General features: G+C 41.5%; 1 protein-coding gene across 2 annotated transcripts in view; it reads left to right on the plus strand.

The window, feature by feature from the left end:
* Window positions 1-911: 911 nt before the first annotated feature.
* ITIH2 (inter-alpha-trypsin inhibitor heavy chain 2) overlaps window positions 912-20,103 on the plus strand; it is a 28,618-nt gene continuing 9,426 nt past the window's right edge. For both annotated transcript variants that reach the window (XM_009492565.2, XM_009492566.2), the window contains exons 1-14: window positions 912-995; window positions 2,570-2,644; window positions 7,554-7,589; window positions 8,316-8,488; window positions 9,208-9,312; window positions 9,644-9,806; window positions 11,099-11,206; window positions 12,402-12,530; window positions 13,180-13,296; window positions 14,457-14,625; window positions 16,359-16,484; window positions 17,359-17,540; window positions 18,706-18,891; window positions 19,911-20,050. In XM_009492565.2, the coding sequence (XP_009490840.1) occupies window positions 912-995; window positions 2,570-2,644; window positions 7,554-7,589; window positions 8,316-8,488; window positions 9,208-9,312; window positions 9,644-9,806; window positions 11,099-11,206; window positions 12,402-12,530; window positions 13,180-13,296; window positions 14,457-14,625; window positions 16,359-16,484; window positions 17,359-17,540; window positions 18,706-18,891; window positions 19,911-20,050 (1,793 nt within the window). The remainder of the gene's footprint in view (window positions 996-2,569; window positions 2,645-7,553; window positions 7,590-8,315; window positions 8,489-9,207; window positions 9,313-9,643; window positions 9,807-11,098; window positions 11,207-12,401; window positions 12,531-13,179; window positions 13,297-14,456; window positions 14,626-16,358; window positions 16,485-17,358; window positions 17,541-18,705; window positions 18,892-19,910; window positions 20,051-20,103) is intronic.

Consider the following 20,103-nt stretch of genomic DNA (forward strand, 5'->3'; position numbering starts at 1 on the left):
TTCTATGATGATATGATATGATATGATATGATATGATATGATATGATATGATATGATCTTGTCTGCTGTTTTGTCCCGGGGTTCACATAGTAATTTGCCATTGAAGCTGCCTAGATATCTGCAAATTTCCTTTCTTGCTGCAAGAGTGGAAGGGGTACCCCAGCTCCTTTTGCCAGAAACCTGCTTCCTCCCTTCTGTTCCCCTTTTGCTTTGCTGGCTTACTTTATCCCATCTCTTGAAGTACCCAGAGGCAGGGAGGCCAAAACAGTTTCAAAAGCACCCAGGAGCCGTACTACATGCATCTGAAAATACCATCAGATGTTTTCACATGACCAGCTTTGAAAAACTAGAACTATCGCACCACCAGCTACGATCCTTTCCCAGCCAGAATGGAAAAAGGGTATTTGTGTGTGTCAGGATCCAGCCCAAAGGTCTCTGCCAACCACTGTGAGATGGCTGGGTGGGAAGACCCTTGGAGAAGCACAACGTTGCTGCCTCTATCACTCTGACAACCAGTCTTCACCTCGTTTACTATAAACAAACAAGCTAGGAGTGAGTTCTTGCTTTGATCTTTCAAAGTTTTGGATACTGCAAGGTCTGCACCTAGCAGAAAATTAGTTAAACATCATGGGAAGCTACAAAAGCAAGAAGTGAGCCTATCCAAGGCTGAGCTTTTATCAAGGGCAGAGGCTAGTGAAGACATTATTTGGATAACCCTTGCTCAGGCACCACAGCTCAGACTTGCGTTGCAATGCAAATATTTACCTATGGCCTAAACAAAGTCAGCGTTTCAAAACTTTGTTCAAAATACTGCATAACCCTGAGCTGTTTCCTTGAACTTGTCTCAGAGAAGGAAAGATCTTGTGTTTAGTACCTATGCAGGCTGTTCTCAGGAGACAAGCAGGAAGAAAATGAAGCATCTGATCACCTTCCTGGTTTTGTTCCTCATTTCAGGAGTAGGAAGCTTTGATCTTGTTATCGATGAAATCCCAGATGTGAGTATTTCAAGGCAGGGCTTAAGTGTCCCTTCCGTGCTGAAGTCAACATTGAAGCTGCAGCTGACCGGTGGGAGCAGAACTGGGTCATTGCTTCATAGCTCTGCTTGTATCGCATGAATTCTCTTCTACTTTTAGCTGTAAATGGGATTGTTCTGATAATTGCTTTTCACCTGTCATTCATAGGGTTGCTTTTTTAGTATTATTAAAGTTGGGATAGTACAGGCATAACTCCAAGTTTCTTTTCAAGCAGGATTCATATTTTTACCTCGACTTTGCCTTTTCTGGTGGTTTTAACCTTCAAACATTCAAGTGGGCTTCTATGCTCAGACATTCAACATATTTTATATTTTGTTTCCCTGGAATAAGCAGAAACAGAGCACCTAGATATCTTTGTGATGGGATCTCCTGTATGGACCACTATGAACTTCAGCAAAGCTTCATATGGCCTCAGGTTTTTAACAGGAGTTCAAATATGGAGTTAAGATCCTATTGACTGTACATTCCTCAGCTGAGGGATGAGATCATTTATAGAAGAGCTTGTAATTGCTTAGGATAACAAAATGATGAAAAGTATATTTATAGCTTTGACTCTGAAGCCTAGTCCAAATTTAAACCCCTAGACTCGGGTGAACTTAGGTTTGGGTGTCTACACCCATTTCCACATTGCCATATTGCAGTATTTCTGTGAAATGAACGGGGATGGTGTGAAGCTTTCTTTTCCTTTGCAAGATTAACAAAAAGAATTAGTGAGCAGGGATATCCTCTTTTTCTATCTTCTTACAGCACTTTTCATGACACAGTGAGATTTTTATCCTGAGTTTGTAATTCCCAGGAAGAATATTCCAGACCTGTGGTCCTTTCTAACCATAGATGCCATATCAGTTTAACATCAATGTGCTTAAACAATATCAGTTAATTTTGTCCAAACCTTTGTGTGTATGCTATCATATAAGTTGGAGAGCAGCTCATGAACTTAAACTTCTTTATTACCATAAATTAAACTTCCAACAAACTTTAATTAAGAGTATTGCTATTCTGTAAGAACCACGCTTCTAATTGAATCAATGCAGCTTTGCACTTGGAAAAGACTTGATGTTCCTTTGATGTCAATGGAACAAATTTAGTTCTCAGGTATATTCGTATAAAACCAGAGACAATTTCTGGTAGTTTGAGCAGAATTTCTCTGATCTTGCTGGCTTAAGTGAAATCAATATCTGAAGTGCTGTAGTTACCATGGCTAGACCCATCCTGATGATAATCTGCTTCTTGCTTTTTATGGTCATTTCAGTGCGTTAAATATTACTCCTTGTTTCAGAAGGAAAGGTTGTAAACTGATGGCAAAGGTCCTGATCTTTTAAGAGTATATAGAGCTAGTTGGTCACAGAAGGAAACTGAATGTGTGAAGATGCAGCATTTTGCTCTGATACGGTTTGTGCCTCTGCTCCCCATTTGCACCAAGGGGAGGTAAATTCCCTTTGGAATTCCATTAGAGTGCTAATCAATAGTAAATCAAGTGATAAATCAAACAGTAAGGCAGCAGCAACACCTCTTTCTTCCTCTTTCTCCTCTAGGAAGTGGAAAACCTGATTGACCTAGAACTAGATGGATTTCCTTCAAATTCCAAGACAAGAAATGGCAGGTACCAGGTACAGTACCCAGAAATGCTTCAAAAATAGGGAAGAAAGAATGCCCAGGAGCTCTCTTCAGGTGGCTTGTTCCATGTCAAGGGTTGTGAGTGTGCAATCAGGTGGGACCAGCAGGTCCTTATATGCATTGAGATCTCCATCTCTCTCGTTGGGATAAGAATTTCTACTATCCTTTATGTAGCACCTAGCACAACAAGGCTTTGTTCCATATCTGTGCTCCTAAGGACCATAATGCAGATGCTAAATAATGGAGATACTTATCTGTCTAACTTCATGTGTGGGAAAAATCCCATTGACACTGGTGAGGCTTTTCCATGAGAATATGGAAAAGGACTTCAGATACTGGCAATGTAGGCTGAAACCTTTCAGACCTGCAGTTAGCCCATTCATTCATATTTAAGTCAGGTCAAAAGAGTGCAGCACAGTGTCACAAGGGTAATGAGCTAGTGGAGTCTGGGACCAGGGAAGAAAATTTGTTTCCAACATGCTGAAGGGTTGCACATCACTGTATTCTGTCAGCTTCTGAAACAGAAACATTTAAAACAGCATTGCAGGAGTTTTCTTGTGTTTTACACAGTAGTAAATAATTATAATAATCATGAAATCAGTTGTTTGAAGGTATTAATTTTTATTACACTGAATGAAAGAAAAGGTGATCAGAGTGGACCTTGTCCTCCACCAAACTCTGGTGCTGCCTTTCTTGAGTTTGTTCAATATAGTGAAAACAAAAGATCCTCTTGAGTAAAGTTGGATTTCCCAGCATCTTTGAAGTTAAGCACAGGCAAACATGATTCTTCTGGGGGCCTCACACAGAGTGTAAGTGTAACTTATTGGTATCTAAAGCCTCCGTTACACTGCCAGAAAAATGGAAGATTTTAGCATAAATATGAATCAAGCCAGCTCACATCTGCCAGACAAATGTTTAAATAATTTAATTATGATCTAAGCAGAAATCCTCTCTAGCCACACTTCTTCAGGGCATAATTTCTTTCCAACATGTCTGTATTAGTGCCATATGTATTATGTTGCCTCTGTTCCCCAACTTTTGGGATACATAGTGATATAGACATATGAATGCAGTAATTTGCAGTTTTACTAGTGGTTTTATTACACCAGTTATTCCTTATATTCCCATATATTATTTCCCATCCTTTAGCTATCAAATGAGTCTTTGCAAACCAGAAGAACTAAGATCTCAGCTATAGGATGAGCTGCCCTTATGTTAGTTGAGTCACTAAAATATTAATAAATGAGATTAAACAGAACTACGTGAAACAGCTTGAGACAGTAGCTCCGGGCCAACAGCAGGCATGCAGTTACTCACTGTTAAGTACTAAAGGAAGACTGTCTTCCAAATTATCATTTTAGCACTATGTTTTTCTACAATCAGCTCACTCACCCATTGGCAACAAGACAACAGAACTCCTCCGCAAGAACCTACTAGTGCTAAATAGAAACAATTGTTTTCTATGTCCAGGTCAGGTATTCTGGTGAAAAATATTTGCTCCTGAGTAATTCCAAAAATACTGTATCTCAGGTATGTAGATGGTCCTCGTGACCACAGAAACAGAGCGCCCCATGGGCTGGAATGTAGGTAACCTTGTGAACGTCTATATGATGATGTACTGCCGTTATCTCTGTTTTGGAGATAGATAACGGAGCTTGTGTCTAGACTGTGAGGCAGGATGTTCTGTAGCATGTCCCCCAGTCTTGGTCCTGATCTCTGGCTGTCCAGAGCCAGGTAAGATCACACCTATTTCCTTACTGCTCTGCCTGCCTGGTTTCCTCTCCATGAGAACCAGCACAGGAAGGAAATATGGAAGCAGAGAGAGGGTGGAATTAGCTGGCTGGAGAGCCCCCCAGCTCCCAGGGTATATATGCAACCAGAGAGACCAGGATCCATCTGCAGCACTGTGAAGTCAAAGTCTGCCAAGCCTCAGGTTTGAAATTGCTCTTCTTGCACCTCACGGTAAGGGTCATGATCCCCAAAAGGAGTCTGAAGAGGCTGCAATCAAATTGCAGTGTGTTAAAAGATGCTTAGGAAATGACTCACATGAAAACAAGTGAACCTATGAGGAAAGAAAGAACTGGGAGGACATGCCATGTAGTTGTCAACTTCTTTCTAATTTCTCATGCTGGGCATCTGCTTTTCAACCTTTTTCATGCCTCAGTAGAAAAGTAATTCCCTTCAAATGCAGTATAAGATCTCTGAATCTGCATTCCTTGTTTTACTAAGTAAGTCACACCTCAGAAGTAGCCTGTGAACTGCAACTTGAAAGCAATGGCAAGCTAAGCATCCCATAGATGATGTAAAAACTGCAATCTCTTGTAATGTGTTACCTCTTGTAATGCTTTCCTCCCTTGGACACCCTGTCTTCTTCCTCCACAGACAGGACAGGAGGAGTCAGGGCCAGTAGCCCTGGATAAAAGTTAGCTTAAAGTACCCAATATTTTCTTGATGGTAGACTGCATAGTAGTTGCAACATTCATGCACAGTGATTTGAACAAAGATCGTTATGGAGGGCTAAATATGTATAGCCTGCACAGGTGTCAGGAGAAGACAGGTCTTAGCACCTGAAGACAGGGCCCAGCAGCTGTCAAGACCAGATCCTTAAAACAGTTCCTGAGGCATTTGTTGTCTCCACCCTAATTAACAATTTGCCACACATATTGCACAAGATACTGTTTTGATGTAGTGCAGTCATCAGCAGATCTGGATGTGGCTTAAAGGGAAGGATCAGCCATGAATCCTCATGCCAGAAATAGCACGAGTCTCATATGCCACAGAAGTCCCTACAAAGCCCATGTTCTAAGTAACCACACCAGCTCTCAAACCTGAAGTACAGTTATCTACAGCTCTGTCCTCCTGACCTGTTGGAGTGGCTGCCCTCTGCAACCTTTGAGATCCTAGGGGGATGGTTGGCCCAGCCCATGTCTGATCGCTAACAACTGCAGTGGAAGTCACGACATGTGCAAGCGATACGCTCACAACTCCATCAGTACCTCCCTCTTCTCCTCCACCCTCATAAAAACAAACAGGAAGGAAACCTGGGCATCCTGAAAGTTTTAAGCACCATTTGTAAAGTGAGACGGGAACCCTCAGCTCTTCTGAGAACCAGAAAAGTACCACAATAAAACAAATCCCCTCTCTGCTAAGGTCTTGGTCTTCATCTTTTCAAAATTAAATTTGTTTCAGTTAAGTTTGGTTTAGTCTTAATTTGTATTCATGCTGGTGATGTTTCCTGTGCCAAGGGTACGTGGGGGGACAACAGCCATTCTTCACGGTCTGGTTCTTTATCGGATGTGAAGGGTCCAGTTTCCTGTACAGTGATGTTTGTGAGGTGTCAGGATGGACTGAGCCAGGATCAGTCCATCAGGCTTTGCACCGGATCTCTGGAGAGCAATCAACTTCCAGATCCTGAAATCCCAGTTGGAATGTTTCAGGTGGAGCCTGTATAGCTAGTAAATAAAAGCCCGCATTTGTTCTCAGGCAGGTGGAAATCCTGGCTTTAAAGGATCCTTAAAGTCATGTTGTTAAAATGATATTGCTATGACATGTATCATCTCTTATGCAGCCCAAGATTTTCCTAGTAACAGTATAGTAATTAGCTGCAAATGGACTTAGTAACTGTATAGCAACTCTTACATACACTCTGTGACTAATGCAGTTTTCATGAGCGTCTTCTGTGGTTTTGGGTCCTCTTCGATTCAAGTGCTACTGAAACTGGTATGTTTTGGCACATTTTTATAATTTAGCCATCGGTATCTGAACTAGTCTCCCTAAGTTCCTGCTCATCATCAGTGGAGTTGAATGGCTCAGTTCAGCTGCCTAGATGTACGTATCCAGCACTGTGTGAGCTAGCACAGGGAGTCCAAGACATCTTACTGGCTGGCAGATATCATGCAAAACCTACAGGAACCTCACGATCTCCTGGAGCTCCAGCTGAAGGCCAGGGTGGTACTCTTGGGCACCACCAGCAGCACTGGGTACCCACTCTTCTGATCAGTACGGTCAGCACGGTTTAGGGCAGGACTCATTCAACCGAAGGGGAGTATCTATTTTCAGATGAAAGGGATTGCTCCATTGACTGCAAAGAGCTAAGTTTGCCTAGTTGTGATGATAACACCGAAGTAGATAGCTGCATTAAGCAATTGCATCTCCCCCTAGAACTAGGCGAGCCAAATCCAATCCCAGGGTTACTCGTGCAAGTTTAAGTTTTAGGAAATTAAACAGAATGATTCAAATGGCCACAAGATGTCACCACCTCTTCATAGAGATTTCAAATGGAAATATTAATACAGCAGGGAAAAAGCCCACCATTAATGAACAGTTTCAGCTCTTCTAAGCAGTGCATGCATAACTGACTTTACATTTATAGGTATATAAATGTAATATCAATTATGCAATATGTTTTTGTATACATACATATTGCGTATAATACAATAATATAAATATATATTCTATAACATAAATGAAAATGAGATAAGAGGTCTGAATTTTGAGATTTTTCCACTTTTCCTAGAAAAAACCAAAAAAGATAATTTTTGTGTTAAAAGCTAGGATTTCTGAGTATGATTTTTTTGCCAGCACATTTTGCTTTCAGGAAGAATGTTTTTGTTCTAGAAGGGAATGCTTTCTATAAAAAATAAAGACAGAGGAAGCTAGCTGTCCTTCTGGTTTTGATAGCCTCTAAGTCTAGCTGGGAGATCACATGCTCCAACATCCCAGTATAAATACATAAAATAAGACAAAAGAAATATGCACACTAAGTCTGAGAACTCAAACCAATTCTCATCATCTTGGAAAGCAGCTTTTAGATGTTACTACTGTCTGATCCCTGTCTTGAAACAGCCACAGTCTGTGTTCTTAGCTTTGCTGAAATACTTTCTCCATATTTTTCTTTTCCAGCGAAGCACATCCGACTGGGGGTATGTAGGAGATCTGGTGAGTTTTTTTCTTCCTCTGTGGAACATAATACTGAACAAAGTGATTTTCTAGTTAACCATTTTTTGGAAATCAATACTTTTGTTTGTTCAGTTCCTTGTTTTTACTGCTGGTTGGGTATTAACCTATTTTCTTTAAACAGAGCACTGTTTGCACAATGCTGTTTATACAACTTCTCCTGGGGGCAGAAGGGTATGGTATATATGAAGAAATAAGCATCAGAAGTGATTAGACAAAGATAATATCTTAATATACCAGTCTAATACTGTTCTCTCACTGCTATGGTTTAACTATTTATAAGACTAGGTCAGTAACCAATGCTTCAGGTCTCCTTTATTTAGGAGTTTTATTGAAAACGTAAGCTCTCTCCTCCTCAGTATATGATGTTGAGGATTACTGTGTACCCTTCTATGCTACATTGCACCATTACAGTCATTCCAAGGACTGGTTGCATGGTCAAAAGCAAGGAAAACATTCCAGCTTAATGAATTCCCTCTTTCAGCTGAAATGTTATAATGAACTATATTCACATGAGTATCTTGCCACAATTACCAGTTAAAATATGGAGGTGTCCTGAACTTGAGTTCATGTCCCATCTAACTGCCATATTGTAAGGAACAGCAGTTGAAAAAAAGGCACTGAGACTATAAAAGGGGTTGATATTGTTCTCTAGGGCACATTTTCCAGCTGTGTCCTAAATTTATAGAATAATTTTGTCAATTACAGGTGGAGGACGATGACAAGATAGGTCTTTACAGCTACAAAGTTCAATCCACTATAACATCACGGTTGGCCAACACAATGATCCAAGCCAAAATGGTGAATAACGCAAAAAAGTCCCAGCACATAGTGTTTGACGTAGAAGTCCCCAAAGGAGCTTTTATTGACAACTTTACTATGTAAGTAGTGGGCAGGTATCAGCCTTGTGCTCTGGCAGGGTTCAATGTGGTGGCAGAATGTGGTGGGAGGGAAGTATTTGTACAAGCAAAACGCCTCATTATTTTCCGGCTTCAGTGTAATTTTAGCAGGCTTTCTCAAAGGAAAAAAAGCTGATGTCATCATACTGTCTGTCTATCCATCTTTTCCTCTGCAGTAATTATTGGGCCATTGGCCAATATCAACAAATTCTGACAAAAGGACAGAAGTCTCAAATAGACTAAGCTCCTACCTGTCTTGTGCAACTTGGCACCAGATCAAAGGAGAGAGAGACCCAAATTAGAGCCCTCACTGAGCAGGAAGAAAGTAACCTGGTTCGGTATCCATTTAGAGAGGCAGCAGCCAGCTTGCTGGTCAGGAGACATATCCTGATCCATGTTCCAAAACAGCCATGACATGAGTAACTGCCTGCCCTGCCCAAAGGATGGGGAAAGTGTGAAGGAGATGGGGGAGAGATTCTCCTCAGAGTACAAGAGTGCTGGCTACTTGAAGTAAAAAAGCAGGGAGGGAAAAAGATACAGAGCTACTGGAAACCAGACTTCATTACTTTGGAGTTAAACAAGAGCCTTGTTATTTCATTTCCCACCAGATTAGATTTCACTGATGTTTTTCTAAAGTGAAGAAACAGTCGTCAATTGTAAAGTTGTTTCTTTTGCAAACTGACTGTGCTTCTCTCTCCTAGGGATGTCAATGGCATAACATTTACCAGCAAAATTCGGGAAAAATCTGAAGCCAGAAAAATGTACTCTCAAGCAAAAGCCAAAGGCAAAGCTGCCGGAATAGTAAGGTATAAAGACTTTGGCACATGGATATTGTACTGAACTTATTCATAGGAGAACTGAGGTGTCCCACCCCAGGAGGATATAGATGAGGGGGGAACCCTGGGAAGGAAAATGGGTTGCTTACTTACAGCAACTCTGATATTTAATTGTCAGGATTTAACTTGTATTTCTGCTTTCGGCTTGATGAAACGTATTGTGCTAACAGATAACTGCAGTTCCCTGGTATAGCCCACAGTTAGAATCAGACCCAGCAAATGCATAACTCTAAACCAAAATACAAAGAAGCTCTCTTTCTCCTTGTATTTTCTCAAAATAACCCCACAGCTGACTTTTCAGGAGCAATGCCTTGGATATGGAAAACTTCAAAACCGAAGTGAATGTGCCCCCAGGGACGAGGATTCAATTTGAACTTCACTACCATGAAATGATTCGAAGGAGACTGAGCTCCTATGAGCATGCCATCTCTGTGAAGCCAGGACGTTTGGCAAAGCACATGGAGGTAAAGTAGAGCTGGTGTGTGTAGACAGCACCCCACAGTTGAATCCTCATGGAAGAAGCAGCCAAGGTTCCTGTGAGCTCCACAGGAGGACACTTCATCTACACCTCCTTCCTTTTATATGGGCTCGGTACAAATAGCCTCAAGGTCACTGTGTAGACCAGCATGAGACACTTCAAACCAGGAGCTATGTAGCTACATGAGTGAGGAGCAAATGTGTCCTGCCTCCTCTCATACTAACACAGCTGGGCATCTCCTGAATCGTGACTGACTCACGTCAGAACCACTTGGGCGAACAAGCTGAGACCTATATATACCCTTGTGTAAACTTGCCCTGACTGAAGGAAAACAAACACTATTTGCTATTTATTTGGAACAGTGCTTTTCACAATAATCCCAACTTCATGAGATAGTGTCCTATAGGAGCAGATGTTTTCTGAATGACAGTCCCTCCACAGCTGGTTGCCAGAAAATCATTTGTCTTATTCTCACCCTCTTTCTTACACTCATCCAAAGGTGTCCTCTGTCATCCATCAACAGGCACAGGATACAGGGCTAGCTGGACATTTCCATCTGGCATTCTCATGTTCCTCTATCATAAAGGTCATCTTCAGCTTTCCATGGCTTCAGCCCAAGCTGTATATGGAAGTTTGCTGCTCACATTTCCTTGGTGCAGTCTGAGATCTGCTTCAAGATGTCTGAAGGCCTGAGTTAATCTTACTGAAAAGGACACCATGTCCTGTCTCCTAGTAGTTGTACTAACTATTCAGAAATATAACCAGAAAAAGCCCTTATCTCAGGCTGACAGGATAAAACCTTTATTTTCCAAATCACCTTGGCCATCCAACCAAAAGGGAAAATACTTTCTGTCAGTCAATAGCATGAGCAGAGAGGAAGAGAACTCATCATCAAGTGTAAGAACTCATCATCCTCCTGGCCTCCTAACCCAGAGCAACACTTAGGCAGAGTCACTTCATGCCTCTTTTGTGCTGTCAGCATAAACAAAGGTATCACCCTTGACTCCTATCTCACCACTTGCCCCACGCCATAGGAGAGAGAGGAAGAATGAGCGTTTCCACTAAAATCTTTCTATTCTTTGAACACATTTTTATTTTGTCTTTCCATCATGGTCTATTTTCAGCACTGTATGGATCCCCACCATGAATGAGACCAGCGCTACAGGAGCACTCTCAAGAGCATCCCAACTCCCAGCTGGAGTTTGTCTATGGAGGGTTCATGAGATCCTGGCACAACATTGTCAATGCTTCATATTAATGTTTGCTTCCTGCCTTTAGGTGGATGTCCGCATTATTGAGCCACAGGGACTTCGCTATGTGCATGTTCCTAATTCACTCGGAGATCATTTTAATGGAATCACCACCATCTCCAAGGGAGAGAAAAAGGTAACAGTCATAGACTGGAAATAGCATGACAACTTCAGTTTGCACACTTGTTCCTACACAGTCATGGCATTTTTTCATATCTGCTGGAAGCATGCAAAAATAGGGCAAAAAATATACAGTGTCTTCATTACTGATACCTAAATGTATGTACAAGATGCTCAAATACTACAGTGGCAGCAGCATAGAAATAGTGTATGGTCGTCCATTGTTGTGTAAAGCTTTTCATTTGTAATTCTGAAAGAGCAATGCACTGGGATTGCTGGATGCGAAAAAGGTAGGTGATGAATACCAAGTGGAATAACCATTCTGGAATAACTCCAGAGTCTCAGCTGCAACTGAGAACATCTGCATAGGGACTTATTTTAGGACAGCTTGTTTCCTTGACATTCTTACCCTAGCTTTCTGTAGCATAGCTCTTGTGTATAAGTAAACCCTCCAACAGCAGAGAATTTTTTCTCAAGGAACTTCAAAGTGACTCTGGGAGGGTACAACTCTTCTTACTCTTGCACAAACATCTAATACAGGATATGGAATTAGGCCCCAAAGTCTGTCTATACTAGTATAATGATATATCAGGCAGTATTGTTTCTTGATATCCAGGCTCAACTTTATGTCTCATTCACCCACATTCCTAGTTTAACAAATTATTTCAGAGGTAGTCTGTGGCTATATGTATTATGTTGTCTCAGGAAATTTCAAGTTATCCAGTCAAAGCAGAGAAATAATGCCATAAAGTCTGCATAACCAATGAGATGGCTAATGAAAATGATTCCTAGTACTCAATTTAAAGACAAATTACAAGCTCTTGTTTGTTTGGGAAAAAAAAATTAAAAAGCTATTAAAAATGTGGACAAAATTATGGATAATTTAAACTAGGAAAATGTTAAATAAGCCAACATATTACTTACTAGAAATGGTTTGCACAACTCAAATTGAAATATTTGGTGCTGTAGATGGGTAATCTTATTTGTGTCACAGTTGCTACTACTGAATCAGCATATCCAGGCAAACCGTAGTGCTGTTTTTCTTTTGAAGTGACAAAGTCCATTTTCTGCTTAAACTAAGAGTACAAATAAAGAAAGAAGAAAAGCATTCAGTGAAATAAGATATATCAAGAATAGATGAACTCTTTTTGTTTCAATGATCCACCTTTCACGTAACATCTGATTGACTGACGATCACTTCTCATTTCAAGGCTCATGTTTCTTTCAAGCCAACGATGGCTCAGCAACGAAAATGTCCCACGTGCTCATCCACAGCAGTAGATGGAAGTTTTGTAGTGCAATATGATGTGAACAGAGAAACCACAGGTGGAGAACTGGAAGTAAGTGTTGCTGTTTAACCAGAACAAGAGATCTGTGAATACAAGAATTGCTGTCATTAAGCAAACTGTGCTAAACTACATCGTTCAGGAGAATAAGCATGAGAAAGAGCTCTGTATCCAATTGAAAGAACAAAGAGATTTTAAGTGGGCAGAATGGATTTACTTGATTTATGACTAAGACATGGTCCTACATATAGTAAGGAGCAGATTTCTGTCTTGTCTGAAAGCCAATGTCTTTTATACCAAGCAGCACTCTGGTGATTTAATGTTGAATCAGAAGACAGTTATTGGAAGTTGTACCAATATATCACAAGGAGACAACCAGAACATCACTATTTTTATGTTAACATGAAGCAGAGTTATGGGGTTGAATCATTACAGTCAGAACAGTCTTTTTAAAAACATTTTTCATTCCTCCCTATTCTAGTTCATGGCAGTTGTCTGAGAACCAGGTTCTGCTTTCCTTGATAAAAAGTAAAGACTATGGAGTATAAATGGTGTAAAGCTACAAATATAGAGATGTGCAGAGCTGAAAGTTAGATTTGGCTCATAAAGAAGAATAACGTTTTCTGTTCTGTTGTTGTCTTGAGTTTTCTGACATCTTTACTATAGCTCACTTCACTGTGATGTTTTTTATTTTATTTTGCAGATTTTTAATGGCTATTTTATTCATTTCTTTGCTCCGGAAAATCTTGATCCTCTGCCCAAAAATATTTTATTTGTTATAGACGTCAGTGGCTCGATGTGGGGACTGAAAATGAAACAAGTAAGTGTTTGACCTCTATTGCAAAATGAACCTCTGCCAACTTTTCCCATGTGCCTTCCCATACAATTCTGTAGCACACTGACACTCAAAATTACCAGCGAAGTTCTTTACACTTTACTCTGTCAAAAGTCTTCACTGAATTTGGAGAATATTTGGTGAAACAAAGTCTTCATGATTTTATTTTTTATTTGTAATGCTCCTTCCATGTTGTAAGGAAGAGGTGATGCCATCAGAATACTGATTTTAGCTCTAAGTTAAAATTTTGATTGACAGATCACAAAACATTTTGCAAAGGCTCCAACCCCCTCTTTCTCTAATCTCCTCTACTAAATCCTGGGAATGTCTCAGTGGGGATACTACATCCCTGCTTTCAAAAAGTTGTGGACAAATTGTTGACAGCCCACTGAAGAGCAGTGAGAATTGTTTAGATGACATAACCCTTTGGGGAAAAAATGCAAAAAATAAGATGTTTTAGTCTGCAAAAGAAAAGACTTGGAGGGACATAATCAGCCTCCAAATATGTAAACAATTGTTCTAAAAGGGAAACTCATCAGCTGACATTCATGCCTACCCAGGGTAGAATAAGGAGGAATCAGATGGATTTACAGCAAGAGAGGTTTGTATTAGATATTAGGAAAAACTTTGTAGTGCTGGGAGGGGAGTTCAGGTGATTGTATATCGTGTCACTAAGGTTTTTAAGAACTGGCTAGACAAACATTAGTTGGGGATGATCTAGGTGTATTTGAATTTGCTTCGGAGTACAATACTAAAGCTTGGTAGATTGATTCCTTGGGGAAATCAATGCAAAACCGGGATACAGGCTAATTGTCACTTGTTTAAATCACACATCTTCAAACAGATGTTACCCAGCCTGAAATGACAGCATGGGAGACAGAGCTGTCTCCTGAGCTGATACGAGCAATTCCTCTCTCCAGAACCACAATGTCTCATAAACTGCTTCTCTCTCTCACCTCACTCTGTGTTCAACTTTATGCAAGAAGTGCAAAAAGGACATATTTGGATAGCAGAAGCTATTTTGGATTCCAGTGCTCATGTTCTTATTCATCAGAGGCATCTGTTTGCTTGTAGTCACAAGTTAAGAAGATGCTTTCAGCAACAGGAAGCATAAACTCATCTTCTCTTAAATTTCTTCTTCTCAGACCATCGAGGCCATGAAGGCAATATTGAGTGAGCTCCGTGCTGCTGATCAGTTCTCCCTTATCGACTTCAACCACAATGTCCGATGCTGGAGAGATAATCTAGTCTCAGCCACCCCAGCGCAGGTTGAAGACGCTAAGAAGTACATCCAGGCAATCCATCCCAATGGGGGTATGAGGTTTTGATTGCAAGGTGCTCATGGAAGTTAGATATCACAGGAATGGGTACCTCAGAGAACTTGTCAGATTGGCAGACTATTCCTAAAAAAAAAAAAATCTGATTCCCAAGATGGGAAAAGCATGCCCTGGGGCTAAAGGAGAGCCAGGATTCCTGATTGTTGTGTTAGGGGATGGGATGGCATTTCCTTCTACTGAATAAGCTATGACGGATAGAACATAGACCATAGAACAGCTGCCTTTTTAATCTATAGGTCCTACCTCCAGCCTCACAGACCCCAAATATCCTTGAAAGACCAAGGTTGCCTCATGCCTTTGAAAAACAGATCATAAGCAGCCCAGCTCCAGGGTCTCCACTGGCTGTAATTTGTAGACTACACCATGAGCTACTAAATGCCACCTTGGGCAAACTTCATTGTTTTTGTGCCTTCATTCCCTGTCTGATAAACAAGGACAGCTGCCTTTTTCAGCCTTGCAGCACTTTGGATGCTTCATTTGTTAGTGCTTGAAATACTTGTACAGAAAGGGCTCATGATCATTTTAATCTATAGCTCTCTGCAGTGCAATTCTGGTTTAGTTGTCCAGTTATTTGTACACCAATAGTGAGTAGAGGCTCTCCCCAACATCAGAGCCTTCTGGTGCTGTGCACCTTCATTCCCAGAAACTTTCACTGGCAACACATAAGGCAGAATGAACATGAAGTTATAGACTTGTCCAAGATCATCAGTGTGCTGGCAATAGGAACCCATGTTGGGTATATGACTGCCTCATAAGCCTGACTTTGTTACCCCAAATGAACTGACAGACAAGCTAAGAGACCTGCTCCCATACAGCAAAGCCAGTTTGCAATGCAACATTTTATTATCCTGTCTCTGGAGCTGCTAATATTTTTCTTTCTTGATAGAAATCTTGATAGAGATCTATTTTGATAGAAAAAATACCTATTTTCTCACTGCTCAGCCTTCCTACTCGTGTTTCTCTCATACTAATTTCGTATTCAGTCCCCTCCATGCCACAAAACAAACCTTTAGACATGTTGAATAAACATACACCTCTTCTTTTCCAATTGAAATGTCCAAAGCTGGCTGTTTCTGGCTGATGCCCGAAAAGAAAGTTTCTTCTTCTCTCATTCAATCATCTGCCTGCAAACCCACTATTTCTTCCCACAGCAAATAATTCCCAACACCACAAATGGTCCCACTGGAATTAGTGGGGGGGGTGGGGGAGGGAGGTGGAGGTGATAGCCTGGGATGAAAAAGGGTATCAACATCTGGCCTCTTAATGGAAGTTAGTGCAAAACACATGTGTGTGTATATACAGATGTGTATAAATTCATATAAATATGTATTCATATATTTCAGAATCATGGTAAGAAAAAAGTAACATGCTAGTGAACAAATTCAGATGGATTACAGACTATTTCCACTTACAGAGATGTACATCCTGACTAATTCTGTTGATTTCAGGAAATAGTATAACTACAGGTAAGGAAAATAGAGACGGTCTGTTTAAGACAATGACCCACATGCAACACATTTCAGCTTCTATTTCTTTAGGGAACCAGAGTGCTAGCAGATGTACTGTAAGCATCACAGAGGAGGGGTTTTGCTGCCTTGACCTCAGGTCTTGTCCATGCTGATTAATTTGACCAGAATCTCAGAACTGATCTGGATTTGACAAGAGACTTGACAAGAATCAAACTTGTTTTCTTTGTTGTGTCTTTGACAGGCACAAATATCAATGAAGCTCTTCTCCGAGCCACATTCATCCTGAATGAAGCCCAAAACTTAGGCATGTTGGACCCTAACTCAGTCTCCATGATCGTATTGGTGTCTGATGGAGACCCAACAGTAGGTAAGGATCCTGGTTTAGGTGGGAAGAAAGGCCAGTGGGATTAGCCTGAGAAAAGCAAGCAACACATAGACACTTTGACAGTAAGTTAAAAAAATTCTGTTCCTCTTTCTTCCAATGCCTGTGCTGCTCTTTTGCCAAGTGCTATAGGTGCCATGGGGCTTTGCACAGAAGCTTTCGAAAGACGAACAGATTATGTGATATAAGTTATGCACTTCTTGCAATTACAGAGAGGCACAAGTCCTGTAGGAGAGGTAAACACAACCTTAGGAAGAATTTCCTCTTCCAATGACCTTAGCCCACACAGATCTATGCAGTCCCAAGTGTAATATGAAAATCAGGAAAATGAAGTAGAAAGCAAATTAATTTGCATTGGATTTGGTACAGGTCAAAAGCAATCACTTACTGCAAGATGCCAGCCCAAAAGAGGCTGCCATTAAAAATAAGTTTGAAAAAAAAGTCCCAACGGTGGCAGAGAGCATCTTAAGTACGAGAAAGTAAGTAAAATATTTATGGAGATGTCTTAGTCTGCAGAGAGCTTGAAGCAGTAATTCTGGGAGAAGTCTAGATGTGTTACAATTACAAACTCCCCAGGAAGTTAATGAGAGCACTGGATATACAAAGAATATCCATCAGATACCAACAAAAGACTTCAAAGGAATAGTCTTCAGTGGAAACAATTTGTTAATCTCCATCCAGGAAAAGCTCAAATGTCACTGTAGGCACTGCAAAATGGAGGTTTGGCATCTGAGCTAGTTGTCTAGATTTCCCTTACATTAAGAGAGAACCAGAGACACTGGAAGAGCATGAATGCGTTTACCTTGATGGAGACTTCCTCCGTTGCTCAGATGGATGTCACCCTTTGTGTGTCTCCAAGGTGAGCTAAAGCTGACGACGATCCAGAAGAACGTGAAGCAGAGCATAAAGGATGAATTCTCTCTCTTCTGCCTTGGGATTGGCTTTGATGTAGATTACGATTTCCTGCAGAGAATCGCAACTGACAACCGTGGCATGGCCCAGAGGATTTTTGGAAATCAGGAGACTTCCGCCCAAATGAAGGTGTGTTTCTGGCCCATTGCCTCTGAACGTAAGAGTCCAGTTCTGTTCACAGCTGTGGAGCTGGTTAACTCCACTAGCAAGGGCAGAGTTACTGTAGGATCATAGGGAAAGTCACAAAAAGCATTGTTTCTTCTGGAGAGTCCTGCAAGATGGCAATCATGCATCAGCTTAAGTGCTCCTAGTTACAATTTTTGTAGTATCTGTAATAGATACTTTACTGCTCTGTAAAGTAGGATTTATATTCTATCCTACAGGACTCTGTAGGATTTATATTCTATAAAACAGTCCTAACCATAAAAAAGATTTTCTGAATTAGAATTAAGGCCTGGATTTTACCTCAGACCACATCAGCGCTAACAAAAGACCTAAATATAAATGCTTAATGCTAATCCAAAGTTTGCCAGTGTAAGAAAAGTTCGGTTCTAGGAGGCTATGGCTCCAAATCCATGAGCAGCAACTGCTGATGAACAAAATCTTACATCCTTATTCTGTTTCTATTCACTGGTTTCATCAGCTATGCAGGCTTCTCATACTTCTTCTTTCCCAACACAGGTGTGATAGGACACACACTACATGGTGTTCTGCCAAACAGAGCAGCTCTGAGAGCGCAGCCCCGCGGTATGAGACAGCCTCCATCCATAGCGCTGTATGGGTACCTGTTTTCCCTCTCTGGTCCCATATGCTAAACCCAGCTGTGCACACAGCCCAGTTCACATCAGCCAGGCACAACAGGGTCAGAAAAGGGTAGACAGTCTATAGCACAGAAGTAAATACAAGTGAGATATAGGTCTAGTTTTTGGCAAGAATTAGGTAGGAAGCAGCTGTGTGTCTTACACAGCAGCCAAGAGCTGACCAACCTGATAATAGATTCGGGCTCATACACACCCATGTTCAAGCCTTTTAGGTCTAGGAAGAACACAGCCCATGGGCTTCTGACCATCCTTTGACTTCCACAAGACTTGGGCCAGACCTTCTTGCTGTACCCTCTTACAAGTGTACTAAAGTCTAAGTATAAATGCATCTGCATTCTCTGGGACAAGGAAAGTCCCACTTGCCCATTAGGGCTCCAGGTTTTGTCACTTGCTGTCCTTTCAGTTAGAGCGGCGCATGTGGGAGGGTTGCTTCAGCTACAACACACTCACTTGTCTGTCTCCTTCCATCTCAGAATTTCTACAACCAGGTCTCCACCCCACTCTTGAAGAAGATTCAGTTCAACTACCCCCAGGAGTCAGTGTCAGACGTCACCCAGAGCAGCTTCCACAACTATTTTGGTGGCTCAGAGATAGTAGTGGCTGGGAAGGTTGACACGGAAAACCTGCAGCACTTGGAAAGCGTCGTCACAGCGACAGCAGTGAGTGAAGGTGTCCCTAGGATACCTCCTCCTGGGGTTTGGTGGTTTGTTCACTCGTGTGCACAGTCTCTTTGCTGAAGGTTATTGCCAACAGAGTGTTTTGTCCACTTGGGTTCTGGGTGGGAGCGTGGGGAAACTCGTGGGGGGGATTGTCCAACAATGCTTCACAATAGCTTCAAGTACAGCCACAAATAGTCACTACCTGCATCCTGCAGGCTGCCAGAGGAACTTCCTTGTAGTAAATGTACCATACAAAATTCAATTACAAACCCGACTAAGACTATGAGGTCCTCCTTCATGCTTTGTGAAGGTGCAGTGGAGATCCCCTAAGGTAGCTCCTTTCATGGCTGAACCTCCCACTGTTGGAGAGTTCAGGCTCGTGGGTCTACAGTGTGTCAAGTCCTAGCATTGTCCTTTTATGCTCTGCCTTGTAGCATGTGTGATGAGACTTCCCCATGTTTCAGGGTGGCTCTTCCAAGTGGAGTGGGATGGGGTGGGAATATTACATTCAGATCGTTCTTTCTGAGGATGAACTGAAATATCTGTACTCTTTCAGGGCTTAGGAGTTGCCATTTGTTATTTGCTGGAAAAATCAAACTTGTTCAATATTCTTTCCCACCGAAACACAGTGCAGTCTAAGGGTCTGCAGGAGAAAGTAGAATTTCGTTCCTGTTCCTCAGTAGGAATTGGGTGTGAAAAAGCCTGAGGGGAGGATAGCAGAGCTCTATTAAGAGCCTCTTCTTTTGTCATGTGGTAGCACCCTCTTTGGCTACTGCTGACAGCTCCTTTACCTATTTTAATCCACTGTCACTAAAAGTGTCTTTAACAGAAGACCCTCTTGCTACAGCTCCCCTCCCCATGGCAGTCAGGCCAACAGTGGTGGGACTTTCTGATCTAGAAGTGACCATGGGCAGAGCCAGAGTGGGTCCTTAATGCCAGCCACGCCAAGAGGGGAACTCAAAGCCACCACATTCTCCTGGCTCACCCTCCATTATCTCTATCTGTCATTGATTGCATAGGCAAACGCAGAGCTTGTCATGGAAACCCTGCGAGATGTTGAAGAACTGGATGGCTTCATGAAGAAAGACAAATACGCAGATCCTGAATTTGCTAAGAAGCTGTGGGCCTATCTGACTGTCAACCAGATGCTAGCAGAGAGGTGAGGAGAAATGTGGTCTGTGGTGGGAGGGAAGTGAAGTTTGAGAGCAATCT

Source organism: Pelecanus crispus, chromosome 1 (genome assembly GCF_030463565.1).
Source record: "Pelecanus crispus isolate bPelCri1 chromosome 1, bPelCri1.pri, whole genome shotgun sequence".
In the NCBI taxonomy this organism is placed as follows: Eukaryota; Metazoa; Chordata; class Aves; order Pelecaniformes; family Pelecanidae; genus Pelecanus; species Pelecanus crispus.